General features: G+C 33.9%; 1 protein-coding gene across 4 annotated transcripts in view; it reads left to right on the top strand.

Annotated features, from left to right (window-relative positions):
* Nucleotides 1–22,149, top strand: part of FASTKD1 (FAST kinase domains 1) — a 40,069-nt gene extending 17,920 nt beyond the window's left edge. For 2 of the 4 annotated variants that reach the window (XM_081261392.1, XM_081261391.1), the window contains exons 7-15: nt 1,873–2,004; nt 4,518–5,004; nt 6,340–6,454; nt 9,387–9,515; nt 10,997–11,128; nt 11,495–11,608; nt 17,773–17,911; nt 18,545–18,659; nt 19,331–22,149. In XM_081261392.1, the coding sequence (XP_081117518.1) occupies nt 1,873–2,004; nt 4,518–5,004; nt 6,340–6,454; nt 9,387–9,515; nt 10,997–11,128; nt 11,495–11,608; nt 17,773–17,911; nt 18,545–18,659; nt 19,331–19,426 (1,459 nt within the window). In that variant the 3' untranslated portion in view covers nt 19,427–22,149. Of the gene's footprint in view, nt 1–20; nt 102–1,872; nt 2,005–4,517; nt 5,005–6,339; nt 6,455–9,386; nt 9,516–10,996; nt 11,129–11,494; nt 11,609–13,382; nt 17,080–17,772; nt 17,912–18,544; nt 18,660–19,330 lie in introns of those variants that run through there. The other 2 variants (XM_081261390.1, XM_081261393.1) reach the window with 2 other exon arrangements.
* The last annotated feature ends 598 nt before the right edge of the window (nt 22,150–22,747 follow it).

Genomic DNA, 22,747 nt, shown 5'->3' with positions numbered 1-22,747 from the left:
TTTATTTACTTATTTTTTAGGTGTAGATGGACACAACACAACGCCCTTTTATTTTTATGTGGTGCTGAGGATCGAACCTGGGTCCCACCCGTGCTAGGCAGGTACTCTACCACTGAGCCACAATCCCAGCCCCGTATATTCTGGCTTTTTTGATAACTTGAAATTGAAGGAAAAAATATATTTTAAAATTATGTATGCTTAATTTTCATTATCTATCATATGTGCATTTCTTTTGATATTTCTTCTAGTTACCTCTTAGCATTTCCCAAATATATATATATATAATATATATATATATAAAATATATATATATTATATATATATTATATATATATATTATATATATATATATTTTTTTTTTTAAAGAGAGAGAGAGAGAGAGAAAGAATTTTTTAATATTTATTTTTTAGTTCTCGGCAGACACAACATCTTTGTTGGTATGTGGTGCTGAGGATCGAACCCGGGCCGCACGCATGCCAGGCGAGCGCGCTACCGCTTGAGCCACATCCCCAGCCCATATTTTTTTGTTCTAATTATACATGACAGTGGAATGCATTTTGGCCCATCATACACAAATGGAGTATAATTTCTCATTCGTCTGGTTGTACATGATGTAGAGTTACATAGTCATGTAATCATATATGCACATAGGGTCATAATATTAGATTCATTCTCCTATTATTCCTACCCCCATGGCTCCCATTTTTTTGTGTGTGGTGGTAGTGCTGGGATTCCATTGTTCTTAAGCATCTCTGAGGGCCAGTAGATTTAAGGAAGACAATTAAATCACTTTTGTCAATTGTTATTAATTTGGTAAAGATTTTGTTATGAGGCAGATGTAGAATTTGTAGTCCTGTTCTGTGAAAATTTTTTTTTAATTATTTAGGAAGTAAAACTATACTTTTCTAGCTTTTTACTATTCATAGTTGAATATTATTTCTTTCATGCTTCATTGATTGTCTAATTTTAATTATTTACATTTTTTCCCTCTTTTTCTTCCTTCCTTCCTTCCTTCCTTCCTTCCTTCCTTCCTTCCTTCCTCCCTCCCTCCCTCCCTCCCTCCCTCTCCGCTTTCTTGTACCGGGGATTGAACCCAGGGGTGTTTTACCACTAAGCTCATCCCTAGTTCTTTTTTTTTTGTTTTTTTTTTTTGGTACCAGCGATTAAACTCAGGGGCACTTGACCACTGAGCCACATCCCCAGCCCTGTTTTATATTTTATTTAGAGACAGGGCCTCACTGAGTTGCTTAGCGCCTCACTTTTGCTGAGGTAGGCTTTGAACTCTGGATCCTCTTGAATCAGACTCCTGAGCTGCTGGGATTACAGGTGTGCACCACTGCATCCGGCCCCTTGTCCTTTTTATTTTTTATTTTGAGACAGGTTCTTACTAATGTGCCAAGGCTGGCCTTGAACTTGCTAATCTTTTCATCTTAGCCTCCTGAGTTGCTGAGATTACAGATGTGCACCACACCACCTGACTTTTTTTTTTTTTCGGTAACTTGGATTGAACCAAGGGGTACTTAACCACTGAGTCACATCCCCAGCCCTTTTTTATACTTTATTTAGAGACAGGGTCTCACTAAGTTGCTTAGGACCTTACTAAGTTGTTGAGACTGGATTTGAATTTGAGATCTTCCTGCCTCAGCCTCCCCAGCTGCTAGGATTATAGGCATGGCTCACACCTGACTCTTAATTATAATTGTTTACATATTTCTATTGCCATCTTGAGATAGTTCTGTAAAAACAGAAAATCTTGTCTCATTCACTGCTGTTCCTCCAGTACAGAGCAGAGTATCTGGCATGAAAACTGCACAGTGTTTCATAAATCAATGAGTAAAATGGTTGTAATATATGTTCTGTCATTCTTTTTAGAATTGCTTCAGTTTTGCATAAACATTTGGATAACTATAAACCAGTAGAGTTACTGAAGATAACTCAGGCATTAATTTTTCTACATTTTCAAAGTAAAGCACTTTTTGTGAAACTCAGAGAATTGCTGCTTAGGTAAGATTAAAATATGAATTTGTTCAGTGTTTCGTTTTGTAATCTGTCTGCAATATTTGAATTGCTTAATTATGTACAGAATTACTAGACTTTTTGGAGGGGAAATTGAGGAGTTTGTTATTAAAAATGTTAAGATCTGGGGGTGTAGCTCAACGGTAGAATGCTTGCCCAGCATAATTGAGGACCTAGGATCAAAACCCTAGTAGCATAAAAGGGAAAAAGTTATTTTAAAGATGAGAATAATTACTGGAATGAGGTTCAGGCCAAATCAATCTTTTCCCCTCCATTTATCACTACTAATTTGATTTCTCATATTGATTTCTAAAAGATGAAGCATGGGATTATATACTGTAATCAAAACATTGACATATATTGAAAATGATTTTTATTGTTATAAAGTGATATGTTATTATGATTCAAAAGAATTTGAACTGAGAAATAAGGATTGACCTTTTTTTTTTTCAGATGAGAATTTAACATGTTAGGTATAAGAGTTCACCCTTTTCTTGAAGAAATAGCTTTCTTATTTAAATGATTACATCCATGGTTATTGTTTCTTTACCCTTTCTGTGTTTAATATAGAATCTGAGTAGTGAGAGTACCTTATATATCTCTATAGTTTAAAATTTTATCAAAAATGTCTCTTCTTTCTTGCTGGGTACAGTGGAGCACGCCTGTAACCCTAGCGGCTCGTGAGGCCAAAACAGGAGGATTGAGAGTTCAAAGCCAGCTTCAGCAATGGGGAGGCACTAACCAACTCAGTGAGACCCTATCTCTAAATAAAATACAAAATAGGGCTGTGATGTGATTCAGTGGTTGAGTGTCCCAAGTTCAATCCTTGGTACCCACTTCCCCAAAAAAGTTTTTTCTCATTTATTTATTGTTTTAGTTCTAGCCATCAAACTCAGGGTCTCCTGCTTGCAACATAAGTGATTTCCACTGAGCTGTCCCCCCACTCTACAAAAATATATGTTTTTCTTCCCCCCCTTTTTTTTTTTTTTTTTTTGAGATAGAGTCTTAGTATGTTTCCCAGCCTGGCCTAGAAATAATGGTTCTCCTATCTTCAACTCCCAAATAGTTGGGGATTGATTATAGGTGTATAACACCATACCCTGCTCAAAAACTATTTTTGAGTCATTGAGTAATTTAAAATTTGGGGAGAATTTATACAAAATTGTAGGTGCTTCATGATTTAGAATTACCTCCCTTCACTTCAGTATAGACAATTTCAAGTTGGTATTAGAGGGAATGAAGTCTAATTCAATTAATATAAATGCTTATATAAAGAGTTCCTGAAACAGCTCAGAAAACTTGAGAGTTCTTGTATTGAAATAACATCTGGTTGAGGTTTATTTTGGTACTGAGAACTGAACCAGGGATGCTTTACCACTGAGCCACATGCTCAGCTTTTTATTTTTTATTTTGAGACAGGGTCTCCCTAAATTGCTGAGGACCTCACTAAGTTGCTGAGACTGTCCTTGAATTTGCTTTCCTCCTGCCTCAGTTTCCTAAATTGATGGGAATATAGGTTTGAGCTACCATGCCCAGCTATGTTTGTTATTTTTTAACTTAATGAAGTATAATCTACATAAAAATGTACATATCCCTCATCTTATTGCTTTGTACCTATCTCCGGGGTTAACTGCTGTTTCTATTTCTAGCTGTGTGTGATTAGTTTTGCCTTTATATTTTTATATAAACAAAATTATGCAGTATGATTTATTTTTTATCTGGAGTGTGTAAATCTTAGTGGTTTTTTTGTTTGTTTTTTGTGGTATTTGGATTTGTTTATTTATTATTTTTTGAAACATGGTCTTGCTATGTTGCCTGCATTCCTTGTGTTTGTTTATCTGTGCTAAATTAATATTTTAAAAAGCAACTCAGTTTTTTTAACTTAGATTGGATTATCCCTTCTTCTACTTCTAAATCTGAAGATTTTTTAAAAGCTCCCAGATTTTTTTTATTTATAGTTTAACAATTGATGTCCCCTTGGTAGACTGTTCAGCATGGAGATTTTGGGAAAGGATGTTGTATGGTGTGTGTGTGTGTGTGTGTGTGTGTGTGTGTGTGTGTGTGTGTTGTGGTTGGACTTCCTATATAACTGAAATGAAAGGGAAGTAATATTGAATGATTACTTTGTGCCAAGGCCTATACGAGGTCATAGCAGTTCCTGACAGGTCATATCAGAAACTGAGCCCAAATTCTTCCTCTAGCAACAGCACTGGAAACATTATTCTGACACTGACCTTCTGTTTGGCAGGGTCTGTGGTTTTATTTTTGCATAAAAAACTGGGAGCATGCTTTGGGACATCTTAGGTTCTTCTCAGTTACCCTTTGCAACTTGTCATTTTTAAAGTATCTAAATATTCTTAAATTAGCTCCCATTTTAAGCTTACCTCATATGTTGATTATAATAATAATGATATATTCACTTTTAATAAATATATATTTTGGTTTTGCTGGTTGCTGATGTATTAATTTTGTTCTTTTCATCCCCACCCCTTCTTTTATAGTTATTTGAAAGTTAGTGTCATACCGAGTGAGATTTCCATCCTGGTCTATGCTATTTCCATGCTTCCTTCTCCTCACCTAGATGAAGCATCAGTATCCCGAATTGAAGCAGTTTTACCACAGTGTAACCTATATGGCTTGAATGATTTTGCCACATCTGTTTTAAGATGGATTCAGTATGATCACATGCATATGAGTAGCATTACTGGGAAACAACTGAAACTACTTCAAAAGTTAGATCACTACAGTCATCAGAGATTACAACAAAGCAACAATTTAGATCTGTTATGGGAGGAAGTTAAATCTTTAAAAGAAGACTGGTTTCGTGAATCTCTTGTTGAAGAAACAATTGCAGCTTTACATCGTTTGATGGATGGAATGAATTGTATGAACGTTTCAAAGATTGCATCTTTTATATCTAGAACTAACTACCTCAGTACTTTGCTACTTGATAAGATAGCCTCAGTGGTTATTGAGCAGATTGAAAAGGTGAAATTTAAATGTTATACTTTAGTATAACATAAATACTTTGAGAACTTGGATTAGAATTTAAAGGTTAAAAATTAATCTATGGTTTCTGGTTCAATAATTTGTTCTTCTCCCTTTAAAGCCACTGCCTCCAGATTTGGGGAGATCAGTGGCATTCTTTGCTTCCTTACAGTATTGTTAAGATCAGTAATCAGAATTCTTTGACTAGAAAGAAACACTTAAAATGACATTGAGTGTATTAAGGTAGTAGAGGATGAAGAATTTTTGTTTTTCCTTTTTCTTTTTTTATAATCCTATGGTATTACTTTTATTGTTTTAAAATATTTGTGTTCAAAAGTGCATGATAAGTGTGAAAACTTAGAAAATTATAAGATATACACTGACATCAGTATTCTTCAATTGTCAGTGCATCTTTTTAAAAAAATATTTTGAGTTGTAGATGGGCACAATACTTTATTTTTATGTGGCGCTGAGGATCAAACCCTGTTCTTCACACATGCAAGATAAGTGCTTTAGCACTGAGCTACAACCCTGGCCCTGTCAGTGTATCTTATCACAGGTTTATTTCTGAAATTAACCTGTAAAATGATGCTTTGTGGATTATGTGAGAAGAATCTCACTTATATAATCACTATTGTATATACAGTATATATATATATAAAATCAGGATAAGGCCTTTACTTAGATGACAGTATTTCTCAACAAATGAAAATAAAAGTCTTATTTGTTTAGCTTAGTGCCGTTAACAGTTATTAAGTATTGGATGAGTGAGTGAATAATGAAATTTTAAAAAAGAATAAATGAAAACAGTATGTTGATGATTACAAATTAAGAAACTTATTTATTTATATGATGATTCTGTAAAATGCACTGATATGGAAATTAGTGATTCTGTTTACTATTTTAATTAGTAGTGGGATCTGTATTAGAGTTTTACAACTAAGTGAAATCAATTTGTAGATTGTCTATTTTTTTCTGCATTAGCACTTTTGGAATTATTAATAATAATTAGTCATAAGTTAAATAAGTTTATAGCAGCATAGAAAAATTAATAAGCAGAGTGATAACATCTATCATTTAACTATAGTCATGTTAGGAAAAAGTTGACTTAAAATAATAATTAGGGGCTATAGCTCAGTGGTAGAGTGCTTGCCTGGCATGTATGAGGCACTGGGTTCAATCCTCAACACCACATATAAATAAATAGGTAAATAAATAAATAAAATAAAGGGGTCCATCTACAACTGAAAAAATGTTTAAAAAATAATAATTAGGTTAATATTTTCTTTCAGTTTACTGGAGTTTAACTGTAAAATATTTGTTCTATTTATACAGATCCATCCTTTTTCAATTCTTGCTATTATTCTTCCATTCAGCATTTTGAACTATGATCCACCTCAAAGGAATGAATTTTTGGGGACATGCATGCAATGCCTTAATTCTCACTTAGGTGGGTATATTGTTTGGTAATGCATTGAATGAGTAGATCAGAGGATACTTGAGCTAAGTATGAGCTTAGAGGTGTCCCTCATTGTAGGATAAGCATAGATAGTCATGAATTCTGTACCTAAACATGTTTTATATCCCTTTTTGAAACTTTCATCATGAAAAATGTCAAACCTGTATTAAAAATTAAAAGAATTGAATAAGGAACACCTATACTCAATGTGTAGATTTAGTAATGTTACCATTTTATCATATGTGCCTTATCTGTTTTTCTCTCTTGTTCACTTTTTTTTGGAGCCATTTCTAAGTATGTTGTAGATATTGTGATCTTTTATCCCTAATCACTGTACTATATGCTTTCTAAGAATAATAACATTTCATACTGTTAGCACATCTAAGAAACTTATTAATAGTTCCCAAATATCTAATATATAGTCCACATTTAAATCTCCCCAGTTGCTCCTAAATGCCTTTTAGGTTATTTTGGACCCAGGATCCATCAAGGTTCAGTCTTTGCTTTTGGTTGTAATCTTTTCAGTCTCTTGTAGTCTACAATATTTTTTCTATTTTTTTTTAACTCGGAATTGACATTTCATGGGGAGGTTTTTTACTTTTTTCTAACTTTTTGTTATTAAAGTTTTCAAATATTTAGAAAAATTGAAAGGACAATAACAGACATCTGTATATTGTATACTTATAATCTTAGCTTGAATAATGATTAACAGTTGAAGTAATATCTACTTCCTGGTCCACAATCACACTTTCCCAGTTGTTCTTTCTAACTTTTTTAAAACAAACAGGGGTTGGGGATATAGCTCAGTTGATAGAGTGCTTGCCTCTCATGCACAAGGCCTGGGTTCAATCCTCAGTACTACAAAACAAAACAAGACAGAATGTAGTGGTTATGTCACTTTCCCCCTATCTTTTTTCTTGACATTTATTTTATAGAATAGAGATCAGCCATTTATTGTAGATTGTGTCACATTATGGATTTGTCCATTTGCTTTCTTTTGGCTTGTTCCTCCATTTCCTGTATTTCTAGCAAATTAGAAGTTAGTTATAGAAACTTAATTAAGTTTAGATTAAATATTTCAGCAAAAAATACCTTGCTTGTGGTACTATGTGTCTTATATTTATATGAGATCTGGAAACACATACTATTTGATTGTTTCTGTCCATTTTAACGGTTTATTGAAAGTAAATATTTCTTAGGTGCTTTAGGTGTTTATGAATTGTCTGAAAGGTTGGTGCTCTGGTGCTGATTATTTTGTGTGTCCTAAAAAAGTTTTAAAATAATGTTTCAGTACTGGGGAAAAATGGAGTAAAGTTGGTCTTTCCTGTCATTGGTGTTAGCAGAAGCAGATAACAAGAGGCAGGAAATTATTTTTTCCCTGTTATTCCTTATTTTGGCTTCTGAATTGTATTTGAGAGAAGTTGGCCTTCAAGGAGTAGGGTTTAAATTTTTTTAAATTGGTATAAAATAAGTATCACATAACAGTGGGTTTTGTTGTAGCATTTTATATATGCATATGATATAATTTGATCAGTTTCATTCCACAATCCCTCCTCTTCTTTCTCTTCCTTCTTCCCTCCACCTTATTTCCTTCTTCTACCCTAATGGTTTCCCTTCTATTTTCAGGAAATTCTCCTATTCCCTTTCTTTTATTTTTTCTCTCTAGCTTAAACATATGAGAGAAAACATATACTTGTCTTCCTGAGTCTTGCTTATATTACTTAATATAATGCTTAAGGGTAGGGTTTTATGGGGCTTTTCTTCTCAGATCCTAACCACTTCTTATCCGTGAAAGTTTTAAAAGTGAACTATCTGGTAGTTCTTACCTTTTCAGTGAACACCCTCCATATATATTTTTTGTATATGTGTATGGTACTAGGAATTGAACCCAAGGCCTTATGCATGTTGGCAAGCACTTACCACTGAGCTATGAGCCCTTTTAAAAGTTTTTAGTTTCAGACAGTCTCAAACTTGTGATGCTCCTGCCTTAGCCTCCTCCCTAGTGGCTGGGTTTACAGGCATGTGCCTCTGTGCATGGCTTTACCACATAGTTATTGTTAGGTACTCTGCTAGGCACTGGAGATAAGGGAGGGAGAGAACAAAAACAGGTAGGTTACCATTATTGAATTTACTTTTTGGTGAGGAAATACTAGTAGAAAGCATAGACAAATCTATATGGTCATGTGTGAGAAGTACTCTCAAGAACATTACTGCAGGGTGAGTGTTCAGGATGGAGCATAGTGGAGTAGGGTGGGGTACTAGCCTCAAATATTTGTACACTCAACCTAGAGTCCTATCCCCAGTGAGCAGCACAGTGACATAGAGCTGGACTTTCTGAGTTAATCCCCACCTTGATTAATAACTCTGTCATCTGGGGCAAGTCTTTAACTTCTCTGTGCTTCCCTATTCCCATTTAATATAAAACAGAGATAATATTCTGTAAATTCTATTTACATAAATGAGGTTTAAATGAATTAACATCTATAAAGTGCTTAGAGTGGTACCTACCAAATTCTGAGCACTATTACATCATTATCACCAAACATAGACACTAGGATCACTTCTCTTTTTACTTACACTACTGTCCTTTTGTTTTTAATTCTTTTTCTTTCAAGGCAGTTTTTAAAACTTTTAATTAAATTATAACAACATTTATATAAACTTTGTATAATATTTTGAATTTACCTATATTGAATCAACCTAGGGAATCAGAAACAGAATATTATAGTATCTTTCTTCTCTTTTCCCCCTTTCTTATCCCCACCCATTTAACTATTATCCTGACTTAGAACAGTATTGATTAGTTTTGTCAATGCTAATTATATGTATTTTTAAACCTGTCTTTATCTGAATAAATTATATATTTACCTATATGTGAGGCAGCTGTACATTACACATTTTATTAAATCAAGTTTTCTTTTAGGTACATTGGATCCTGTTATGTTAGTGTTTCTTGGTTTCTCTTTGGCAACCCTTGAATATTTTCCAGAAAATTTGCTAAAGACAATTTTTAACATCAAATTCTTAGCAAGATTAGATTCTCAACTTGAAAGTACGTATCTACATTTAATTTTTTAAATTATCACTTGTACTTTATGTCAACTCTATCCATATTGAATCATTTAATTTTAATGCTACTTTTTCCCCTATAAATAAAATTATTTTATGATATTGTCAGGAGGTATAGCTTACCTAGCACTTGCCTAACACGAAGCCCTAGATTTTTCATGCTTATTGTAGAAAATTTGGAAAACATAAAAATAGAAAATAGAAAGTCAAAAAATTACCCATAATTTTACCACCAGGTGAAACTGTTGATTGTTCATTCATTTCTTCCTTCCTTCATTGGGGTATTTCTTTTCTGTTTTTCTCTTGATTTTAATGTTTATATATCTGTATGTATTTTAAAGCAAATTTGGATTATTTATATATTTATTTTGTATGCTGTTCTTTCTCATCTAACCATATTTTGAGCAAAATTCCATGTCATGAAATATTTTTTAAATATTTTTTTAGTTGTAGTTGGACACAATGCCTTTATTTTATTTATTTTTATGTGGTGCTGAGGATTGAACCCAGGGCCTTGCACGTGCTATGTGAGTGCTCTACTGCTGAGCCACAACCCCAGGTCATGAAATATTTTTTGTCATGTTTATTATTTTTTTTTATTTGGGTACTGGGGATTGAACTCAGGGGCACTCAGCCACTGAGTCACATCCCCAGCCCTATTTTGTATTATATTTAGAGTCAGGGTCTCACTGAGTTGTTTTGTGCCTCACTTTTGCTGAGGTTGTCTTTGAACTCTCAATTCTCCTGCTGAGCTGCTGAGATTACAGGTGTGAGCCACCTCACCTGGCTCATGATTTTTTTTTCTTTAAATATATATTTATTTTTTAGAAGTAGTTGGAACAATACCTTTATTTTATTTACTTATTTTTATGTGGTGCTGAAGATTGAACCCAGGGCCTCGCACATGCTATACAAGCACTCTACCACTGAGCCATAATCCCAGCCCCTGATTTTTTAATTGTATATATAATATGCCATTATGTGGATATAATAAAATTCACTTGTTATAGGTTGTTTCCTGTTCCTAATTATTATAAATAATGAATTATATCATATGAATTATTACATAGTGAATTATTACAATCATTGATTGTTTCCTTAGAATAAATTTCTAAATATGGAGTATTAGGTCAATGAAATTGTGTTTGTGTTTTTAGGTTTTGAACCATGGCCTCAAACACACTAGGCAAGTGCTCTACCACTGAGCTACATCCTCAGTCCTTGGTAGTATTTTTTTAAATGTAGTTGTAAAATTCACAACTAATGAAAATGGTGTAGAAGTTGGCCCTAATCATGCTCCTTACATATAATAATTTAAAAATGTAAAGTGTTTTTGTATAAATGAAGTGACTTTATAATATGCGTGAAAGTATCAACCAATAGTAGGGATAAATGATGTCAAAAAATGAGATGTTTTTGTAAGTCTAAACTATTAAAATTATTAGTACTTCATTTTTATTTCAGTTTTACCATCATCTCTACGTTCAAGGGTCCAGTTTCGTCTTATGGAATTAAATAGAGCAGTCCGCTTGGAATGCCCTGAGTTTCAAATTCCATGGTTTCATGAACGCTTCTGTCAACAACACTATAATAAAGGTTTGAGTTTTCTTTTGGTGAGATAGTGAAATTTAATTCTAAAGTAAAGTATTAGGGAGTATGTTGTTACTACTGTTAAAACTAAATGTGATACTAGAGTTTCCAAGAGGGCCTGTTTGAATTTTTTAGTTGAGATTTTGTAAGTGCAATTTGTGTTACAAAAATTTCTTAAATAAGACACTAAACCTCTTGCGAGCAAGAACTTGTATTTGGGACAGGTTATTATGAGTGTATTGAATTTATTGTCATTACATATTCGGTATTACATTGAAGTTTTTATTGGAAATATTAATTTTTTTCATTTTGTGGAATTGGGATTATTATTCGAAAACTAACTACTTAGGACTCATTTTTGTTTTCAAAAAGATACTGGCAGCATGAATGGAGCACAACTGCAAATTTATAAAATGTTAGCAGAGGTACTAGGAGGAATCAATTGTGTAAAAGCCTCTGTTCTTTCGCCTTATTACCACACAGTAGGTAAGTCACTGATAGAGAACTGCTAATTTTAATAGAGTTATCTCATCAACTGGAATTTTAAAAAATTAAAATATTTTTGCAAGTTGTTGTTATGAAAATTTCCAAACACCGTGAGCCAGTCTGGGCAACTTGATGAGACCCTGTCTCAAAATAAAAAGGGCTGGGATATAATGCAGTGATATAGTGACCCTGGGTTAAATCCCTATATGCAAAAAGTTTTTAAAAACAAAATTTCCAAAAGCAAAACAATGAACAATACAATGAATCCTCAAATTCCCATGGCCCAGCTTTGATAACAATCAGCATTTTGTTGTTTTTCAAGAAAATTTTTTTAAGGTCAGTCTTTCACCAGCTGTAAGTAAAACCCAGATTCAGATTCACTGGTCCTGGATCTGTATAAGATTCTGTCTCCCTTACTTAGTGCCCCATCATCAATAAAATGACTTACCTTGATTCATTATTTTAAGTTCATCTCAAAAACTAACTTGGATTATCAGCCTGGATAAAAATTTCCAGAAGCATTGTGCCTGTCCCTAATCTGATCAGTCTGTTTTTCAGGTAGTCTATTTGTAAAAGGCATTCTGATTTAATTGTGGATGACATAAGCTGGTGCTATATGATGTCAGATGGCAGTACTATATAAGATTCAAAAAGAGTGAGGCATGGTGGTAGACGCCTGTAATCCCAGCTCATCAGAAGGCTGAGGAAGGAAGATTGCAAGCTCGAAGCCAGCCTCGGCAATTTAGCGAAACCTGTCTCAAAATAAAAAATAAAAAGGGGTAGGGATGCAGCTCAGTGGCAAAGTGCCCCTGGGTTCAATATCCAGTACTGTTAAAAAAAAAAAATTCACAAAGATATTACTAAGTTCAAGTGCTGGGTGTAAATGAAAAAGATAATGCTTTAAGAAGATTAACATAAGTTTTCTATGATTAGATTGGAAGGTGCCTGCTTAATGTAAAGGGTTGCCAGAAATCAAATATTATTTTAATTACATTAATAATAAAGAAAGTTAGTAGTGTCACTGTACTCTGTCTTTTAGACAATTTTTTTTTCATGTTACTCTTTATGACAGTAAGTGACAAATAGGGTCAAGAAACAACAGATGGTCAAGGATCTATAAATTATGTCTTAGAAGCAGAGAGGACTAGGACTGCATGGATCTCGATCCTTGAGCAAATTCCTCTCTTTTTCTTTATTTTATGGGGATAGTAATGGCTGTTTAGTAGAATTAATTCAAGTATTGCATGTAAAGCATTTAGCACTACCCTTGGAACATAGTAAATTATATTTTTTTGGGAAAAAAAAAAACAGCTAGGGATGTTTGATTTGAAAATAGAAGTCTCATTGGGAACATAACTGTTTTAAGATATTTGCCCCAGCACTGGAAAACCAAAACCAAACCAAACCAAACAAAACAAACACACAAAATAAACAAATAAAAATAAAATGTTTGAAGGATTGTCATATGGAAAAACAACTTGATATCTCTATTTAAGGGATGAGAAAATGGTAAAATTAATGGAAGCACACTTTAAGTCAGTATAATAATTATGGGCTACTTTATGAAGAACTTATGTTGAGGCAGAATGTGGATGATCAGATGATCCTGTGTATGTATAAGGCTGACCCAGATAATCATTAGCACAAAACACATACTCTCTTTTGTCTGTTTTTTTTTTTTTATAAGTCAGGATTAGGGTTGATGATGAGTAACAAAAATCCAAGATATCAGGAACTTAAATTACACCTTTATTTCCTTCTCCCCTACATGTAGAGTCCAGGGCTGGCATGCCACCTCCACAAACATGAGGTATGCACGATTCTTCCATTTCTGGTCCAAAATAGCTGCTCTGGCTTCAGCCACTCCACTAAGACCCCAGCAGAAAGAGGAGGGAAGGAGCAGGAAGGATATATCTTATATTTAAGCACAGTTTCCTGAATTAAACATACCATTTTTAGTTATGATCTATGGCCATACTTGGCTGCAAGTGAATTTAGAAAATGTGGTATTTATTCTGAAAGATCACATACTCTATCATTAAAAGTGAGGGGAAAAATTAGTACTGGGGGAAAACTTGCAGTCTCTGCTAGACATATTATTTATTATAAAAGTAATACTCATGGAAGTAAATGTACTAAAATATAAATATGAAAATGATCTGTAATTCCATCTTATAAAGGGTTCTTTGACATCTTAAAATTAAACAGGCACTATAGCCAGCTCCTTATTTCTATCATCTCATTTCATTCCTTTTTTAAAATTTTCTTTCAAACTAGGAATAATACATATCCACTATAGAACAATTAAATAGTACAGAAAAGTAAAAAAAGGAGAGAGAGGAAAAATCACTCATAATAACCTGTCACAAAATCAAGCATCATGATTAAACTAGTATTATTACATCATAGGCCCATTGTATTTCCATTTTGTATTTGTAACTCCCACTGTCAAGAGAATTATTTTTATGTGAAAATGCATATAAATCTTTAGAATAAAATTTGAGTAGTGCTGCTTGTGTATAGGGGAATGGCGTGATTAAGACAACATATTGTATGATTAAAAACTATGAAGCAGAATTTAAGATATTAAAAAAAACACTTAAAACAATCATATGAGCAGCTTGCAAGGGCACACACCTATAAATCCAGCAACTCAGGAGGCTAAAGCAGGAGGATCACAAGTTTGAGGCTAGCCTCAGCAACTTAGTGAGGCCCTAAGCAATTAGTGAGATCCTGCTCAAAATAAAAAATAAAAAGGATTAGGGATATGGCTCAGTGTTAAAATGCCTCTGGGTTCAATCCCCAATACAAAAATAAATAAATAGGGGCTGGGGCTGGTGTTCAGTGGTAGAGTGCTCGCTTAGCATGTGCAAGGTACTGGGTTTGATCCTCAGCACCACATAAAAATAAATAAATAAATAAAGGTATAAAAAAAATCACATCAATCTTTTAAAAAAGTAAATAAATAAATGAAAACAAATAAAATGTCATATGCTATGTGCTTACCATAGAATAAACCAGAAAAGGTAGATAACCATAAATAATAATTATCCGTGATATAGCCACTGTTTACTTTTGGTGTCTGTTTTTATATTTATAACTTACTTTTAAAACCAAGAATAGCTATTCTGAGGTATCTATGTCTTAATCTATTGTGCTACTATAACAAAATTCCTGAGATTAGGTAATTTATAAACAACAGAAATGTATTTCTCACAGTTCCAGTGGTTGGGAAAGCTAAGATCAAGGAACCCATAGGTATGGTAAGGACTGCTCTCTGCTTCCAAGATGGCATGTTGAATGCTGTGTCCTCACATGATAGAAGGAACAAAAGGGCAATAAAGGACCTACTGTGTCCCTTAGGAGTGATAATCCCATTAAAGAGAGCACTGCCCTCATGGCTTAATCATCTCCTAAAGGTCCCATCTCTTAATACTGTCACACTGATGATCAAGTTTTGATAGATGAATTTTTGTGAAAACATTCAAATCATAGCATTTGTAATTTTATTTATATGTTGTGAATATTTTCGTATGCCAACAGATATACTTATCCAACATCATTTTTAGTGTTAGCATATTTTATTGAATGAGTATGCTATGATTAAATTAGTCCATAATATTTTTTTTTTAAAGAGAGAGAGAGAGAATTTTTTTTTAATATTTATTTTTTAGTTTTTCAGTGGACACAACATCTTTGTATGTGGTGCTGAGGATCGAACCCAGGACACACGCATGCCAGGCGAGCGCGCTACCGCTTGAGCCACATCCCCAGCCCCTAGTCCATAAAATTTTTTACTGGTGTAAGCATTGACACTAATTTAAGTGTTTTATAAATAAAATGAACTTATTTATTATATCTAAGTTAATAAACTTATTTATATATATATTTATAATAAATAAACTTATTTATTATATCTAAATAATGAACTTACTTATATCTATAAAACACTTAAATTAGTGTCCCATAAGGCATGTAAATTATTCTACTTTTCAGATGAGGAAACTGAGGTCCAGAAACATTACTCTTTGCTCAAGTTTATATATCTAGCAAATGACAAAGCCTGGATTTGATGTGAGCATTCTGGCTCCAGAATTCAGTCTCTTAGTGATTGAACTATATTTCATGTTTTGTAATTGACTTGAAGATGCTTCAGTGCCCAATTTCCCTTATATGTAAGAAATAGATAATCAATTTTCTCTTTTCTCCTTTTAATTCATTGTTTCTTTTTATTTGTTTCCTTTTTTCTTGACTTAAATATGTACCACTCTGCCCAACTTTATGATTGTGTTTTATTATGGAAAAAATTCAAACATATAAAAAGATAGACTAGAGCTGAGCATGGTGGCACATGCCTGTAGTTCCAGCTACTGGGAGGCTGAGGCCCAGGAATTTGAGGTCAGCCTGGACAACATAGTAAGACCCTCATCTCTAAAAACAAAAAACAAAAAACTAGAATTAGAATAATACATAATGAATTTCATTCAGAGTCACATTCATCAACACCATTCACCAGAATCCATCTGATTCTTTTCATGCAAATTATAGACAATATTATCATTTCAGAATGTATATCAAATGACAAGGATGACTTTAAAAACATGACAGTATCAGCATACTTCTCCCATGACGATTAATAATAATTTCTTAATATCACATAGCCTTTTGGTTTTATGTTTTATTTTATAGTTTATTTGTTCAAATTGGGATCCAAATATTGCATTTAGTTTAGTTTAGTTTTATTTTCCTTCTATTTTACAATGCTGGGAATGGAACCCTGGGCCTTGTGCGTGTTAGGTAAGTACTCTACCACTGAGCTACATGCCTGGCCTTGATTTGTCTTTTTAAGTTCTACTTTTCTTTTCTTTTCTTTTCTTTTTTTTTTTTTTTTTGACTTGCCTATATTTCTTTTTTTTTTCTTATAGTTTATTTATTGAGAAAAATTTTCTTTTCATAATTTAAACTTCTCCAATTGTGACCGACCCTGAGGTGATATTTAATCTGCTCATGTTTCTCTTGTATTTCCTAAAACAGTAGTAGAGCTAGAGGCTTGATTGCATTTTAGATTAGGTTGTTGCTTTTATTTTGGCCATGATGTGTACTTATTCCATTATATCACTGTTTTATTTTATTAATGCTTAGCAGTGGGTTTGTATATTATCAACTGATTGATTTATTAGAAACTTCTCTCATGGGAGCTGGGTTGTAGCTCAGTGGTAGAGTGCTTGCCTAGCATGTGTGATGCACTGGGTTTGATCCTCAGAACATTAAAAAAAAAAGTAAATAAACAAAATGAAGGTGTTGTGTCCATCTACAACTAAAAAAATTTTAAAAAAACTTCCCTCATCGGCTCTTTACATATTAATTTTAGCAGCCACAACTGATCACTCATTGCCCAAGTCTGTCATTCATTAGGGATGGAAAAATAGCAATATTCCACATTTATCATTCCTTCTACATTTATTATGTCTATACAGTTCACATAGGAAAGACAGGATATATGCTTAAATCTTTTACTAGTCTTCAGAGGAGTTGTTTTAGCTTCTTCCAAACGTGACCAAGAGACTTAAGGAGATTAAAATAAAACTTTAATGTAGCCCTATGCTATGGTTTATTAATAATTGCTGGTTGATTTTTTTATTGATTGATTTTCAAAGAGGCCATGATAACTGAGGCCATGCTATTATACCAGATCTTATGCAGTAAGTGGGTTATTAGGCTCATCATTTTTTGTGTATATGTATGTATTTATGTTTATATATTTAGAATATATTTTAAGGTAGGTGTGGTGGTGCACCTCTGTAATCCCATTTACTCTGGAAGCTAAGATAGGAGGATCTCAAGTTTGAGGCTAGCCTGGGGAATTTAGTGAGACCCTGTCTCAAAAAATAAAAAGGACTGGGGATATAGCTCAGTGTAGAGAGCCCCTGGATTTACAAACAAAACAAAATGAAATAAAATGTTTTAAGCTTGTGTGTGTGTGTGTGTGTTTTAACACCTTTATTTTGTTTATTTATTTTTATGTGGTGCTGAGGATCAAACCCAGTGCCTCACACATGTGAGGCAAGTACTCTATCACTGAGCCATAACCCCAGCCCCTGTTTTAAATTTTTACCTGTAAGAATTTACTTACCTTATACTGTTGATTCCTGTATTTCCATAAGATTTTGAATGTATCTTGGATAAAAGAAAAAAACCTCTTCCTTATGGAAGCCATAATATAACTTTGGGAAAACCACCAGGAATGTACTGGGAATCAAATACCCAAATAGTTGGATCAAGTCTTCCACCAGGAGCTGAAAGGTAATTTAGTTTCGAGTTTTAGATTTCACCTAAATGATAAATTTGGCATTGATATATCATGGCCTCAGTTATCAAGAACTGATTGGTAGTTGCATCTGCTGTTCATATATCTCATACAATTTACCTTCCTTGTCCTGTGGCTTCTGCCCTAATGGTCTGCCTTTGTCTGTCCCTAGCTTGGGAATTTCTTGGAAGTGCTGACCTAGTTGACCTCAACTGGATATAAATAGTATTTTCTTCTTTTGTATTCCCATTTTGCTCTACTTTTCTGATAACACTTAGCCCCTCCTACACTGCATTAGTTACTATATAGCATATGTTCTCTGTTAAACTATAAGCTGTGCTACTTTATGTATAAGTTTCTTATGTATATAAAGTAGGCATGTAATAGTATATATTAGACAAAGAAACAAATGGATGAAAGCTGGAAGATGATTTACTATAATTTGATTTAATGAATAAGTTTGTTATCAGTTACTAATTTCTTTGGGAGAAAAATAACTTGGTATACTCATTTATATTCACTTGGCTCTTGTTACTTTATAAATATGCATTCTTGTTCCTGAAAGTCTTGTAACTATTGAATTTCTCATTTAAATTTTCAAAGTAAGTATTTATTTTTATTTTATATAGGATTGCTTTCGAATTTTTGGATTCAAAAGCTTTTTGTAGAAATGTCCCTCACATAAAAGGAAAATCTGCTATGAAAAAACGACATTTGGAAATTTTGGGATATCATGTCATTCAGGTAAGAAATGCTCATATGAAATGCTCAGCCTTTGAAACACTGACTATACACGTGTTTTCTTTTAACATGAAAGTTCTAGAATTATCTTTTTATATTAAAAAAGTTACATTAAAGTATCCCTGCAACAACATAATTTCTTTAGTAGACTAAGAAATGAAAAATCAGGGGCTAGGGTTGTAGCTGATTGGTAGAGCACTTGCATTGCATGCGTGAGGACCTGGGTTCAATCCTCAGCACCATATAAATAAATAAAAATAAAGATATTGTGTCCATTTCAATTAAAAAAATATTTAAAAAAATAAAAATCATCATTCTTTTTATTGTCTTTAGAAGATCTATTGATTTGTATATTAGGCACTATGGAGATGGACAGAGTTACAGAAGGAAAAGGCTAATATACAGACAGAGAAGGAATATAGGAAAAAAAATGTCCATTGTCAGTGTTGCAGGAACAGGGAGATGAAAGGAGCTGTGAGGTGGAGAAAAATCTTCTAGGCAATGTCTAAGAAGACATAACCACTTTGTTTCCATAAAGGGTTCAAAGGCTATGCTTTTGTAATCTAATTACATAGAGTTCGTACATTTTTGTTCAGTAGTGCTTATAAGTTTTCCCTGCTGTTTTTTGTAGCTGCTTTAAAACTTCCATTCAAACTACATTACTTATTTTACAGATCCCTCATTTTGAGTGGAACTCTATGGCACTGTCACAAAAAGATGCTCGGTTGGACTACTTGAGAGAACATATATTTGGAGCAGGCAAATCATGATTGTAATTTTTATTTAAAATGAGTTCTTATGGTGTGTCACATATGTATGTATTTTAATTAAGTGGACTGACTCATTAAAAAAATAGTAGGTGCAAATATGCTGAGGTGGCAGAACAAGTGGGAAGTGGGGTGGGAGTATGATGAAAGGAAAGTATGCAGTAACAGTCAATATTCCAACCTCATAGCCTCTCTTAGTGAGATGAGAAGCCATTGGAGGGTTTCAAGTGAGGAATGATGAAAATTCACATTTTAACTGCATCACACTAGTTGCTCTGTTGAGATGAGAAAAAAATTACTAAGGAACAAATGTATCAGCAGGCAAGAAGTGGATTGTGACTATTTAAAGAACATTTCAATACTCCAAGCAAGAGATGGATGCTGGCTTGGATAGAGTAGTAGCAGTGAGTGTAATGAAAAGTGGTTTTCACAATGTATTTTGAAAGTAAAGGCAACAGAATTTGCTCACTGATGGATATGAGGGAAGAGAGAAACAAAATTCAATGATAATACTAAGTTTTTGTCCTGAGCAACTAAAAAGGTATTGCCATTATGGGGAAGTCTATAGGATGAGCAAGATGGGAAGTAAGCATTGGTGAAGGATCATGAGTTTGTTTTAGACATGTTGAGTTTATAATGCTTTTTAACATCTAAGTGGAGATATCAAACAATTCAGTAAATGAGTTAGGAAGTAAGGAGAGAGAGTTCCAGGCTCCAGATACAAATTTGAAAATTGTCATTGGTATTTAATACTGCAAGACTAGATGAAATCACTTGAGAGTAGAGAAATGTGTGAGGAGATACTTGAGGACTAAGCTCCAGATGCTCCTGCATTAAGAGCTTAAGAAGAAACAGCAAAGGAGGCTGAGCAGGGGTGGCCAGTGAGGTAAGAAGAAAAGTCAGAGAAGATATTAATACTTCCTGGAAGCCAAAGGTGAAGCATTTAAAGGAGGAAGAAGTGAGACATTATATCAAATACTGCTAATAGATTAGGTAAATGGAGCACTGTGAAATGCCCCTTAAATCTAACAACATGAGTCTAAGCCTAAGAAAGGTCCTGGGTTTGCATTGTCTTCACCCCCATACATACAAAATGGCAACATAAAAATCACTAACTTTGAAAAATGATTTTTGTTAAGTTGTGTGTGAAAGACTGTTTTCCAAGAGAAAGTAGGAGGAGACATGAGTTTTCTTCTAAATGGAAACAAAGAAATAGGGTGGTAGTTTCAGTGGTCCAATCTTGGCCTGGTCTGATCTTTCACATGCTAAGGTTATAGTGATTTTTTTTTCTCTGTATTTTAACACATTTACAATAAAGTAGTTATGAAGGATGTACTATATTATATAATTCCTAGCACTTCCTTTAGGCCATGTGGAATGTGTGAGATGAGTGATGGGACTGACCATCTGAAACTTGGCTATCTTCTGACTCCTGGACCCTCTAAATTCATTCTCTTCTATAGTTGGTAGCCAAAGTGCCTTCTGTTACAAATGTATTTTCTGCATGTAATTTGCTTCATTGATATTTGGCTTGGGCTTAGTTGAAATACATGTATAAAATATTCCCTGACTTTGCATAACTTGAGTCCCAATATATAATGATTTTGCAGAAGTGAACTTCATAAAGTTTTTTGAAAACCAATCAGAATAGTAAGCAAGTAAAAGATAACTCCTTGTAACCATTTGTTATGGTTTAGATATGAGGTATCCCCCCAAAACTCATATGTTAATGCAGGGATGTTCAGAGGTAAAATGATCAGATTATGAGAACTATAACTTAATCAGTGGATCGATCCATGTGATGGATTAATAATTTGAACAAACTAACCAGGTGGTAACTATAGGCAGGTGGGGCATGCCATAAGGAAGTAGGTTTCATCTCCCTGTTCCCAGGCATGCCTTTAGAGTTTATATTTTGTTCCTGATGGCTCCTTCTCTCTGCTTCCTGGCTGCCATGAGGTGAGCAACATTCCTGTGTCACATTCTTCCACCATGATGTTCTAGTTTACCATGGGCCCAGAGCAATGGAATTGGCCAACCATGAACTGAAACTCTGAAACCATGAGCCAAAATAAACTTTTTGTTTTATTATAAAGTTGTTCTTGTCAGGTATTTTGGTCATAGCAACAACAGATTGACTAATCCATCATTCTTCCTCGTAAATTTCCTAATGATATTCATTTATAGTTACAGATATACTAAATTCTAAGTGTTTAATTTTCCATTTACATGAATGAGTTCTATTTCTCAAGCAAAGGACAAGAACCAAACCCTGAATAAGTTAAAATATTTTTACTCTGTAGCTTTTCGAATAAAATGATTAGACTGATGAGAGCTGTAAATTTGCCTTTGATATAAGTAATTGAAAATCCAATGTTGTATATTTGAGGTACATGGAAATCTTGCTTAAATGATTCTGGTGTGTCTTTTGCTTCTTGTTACACACAATCTAACTTCTTATGTACCACATCTTTTACTCTTTTTTTTTTTTTAAGAGAGAGTGAGAGAGGAGAGAGAGTGAGAGAGAGAGAGAGAGAATTTTTAATATTTATTTTTTAGTTCTCGGCGGACACAACATCTTTGTTGGTATGTGGTGCTGAGGATCGAACCCGGGCCGCACGCATGCCAGGCGAGTGCGCTACCGCTTGAGCCACATCCCCAGCCCTCTTTTTTTTACTAGGCTGCTTGATTGAAATGGTTTTCTGTGTGTGTGTGTGTGTGTGTGTGTGTGTGTGTGTGTATAAAACAAGTCTTTTTTCATTGAGATATAATTTATATACCATAAAATCCACGCTTTTTTTTTTGGTGGGGGTATTGGGGATTGAACTCAGGGCACTCAACCACTGAGCCATATCCCCAGCCCTATTTTGTATTTTATTTAAAGACAAGAGTCTCACTGAGTTGATTAGTGCCTTGCCCTTGCTAAGGCTGGCTTTGAACTCTCAATCCTGTCTCAGCCTTCCAAGCTGCTGGGATTACAGGCCTGTTCCACCTGGATTACAGGCCTGGTTTCCACCCTTTTCAAGTATATAATGAAGTCATTTTTAGTATATTGTGTAATCATCACCACTATCTAATTCCAGAGCATTTTCATCCTCCCCTAAAGAAGCCCTGTAAAAAGTATTGTTTTTTACAACTTAATTTCATGTGTACATGGATAGTATTCTCTGCCTGAAAGTTACTTGTGTTCTGATTTTATGGTAAGTCTATCTTATAGTTTTATCTGTCTCCTAGGTATGCCTTCCTGGACACCAAATTTTCCCCTACCCCTTCTCTTTAATATCTGTCTTTATAAACATTCTCTCCACCCCTTTCTTTTCCTAA

Source organism: Spermophilus citellus (genome assembly GCF_964194105.1).
Source record: "Spermophilus citellus genome assembly, chromosome: 11".
Taxonomy (NCBI): domain Eukaryota; kingdom Metazoa; phylum Chordata; class Mammalia; order Rodentia; family Sciuridae; genus Spermophilus; species Spermophilus citellus.
This window is presented reverse-complemented; position numbering and strand designations above follow the sequence as displayed.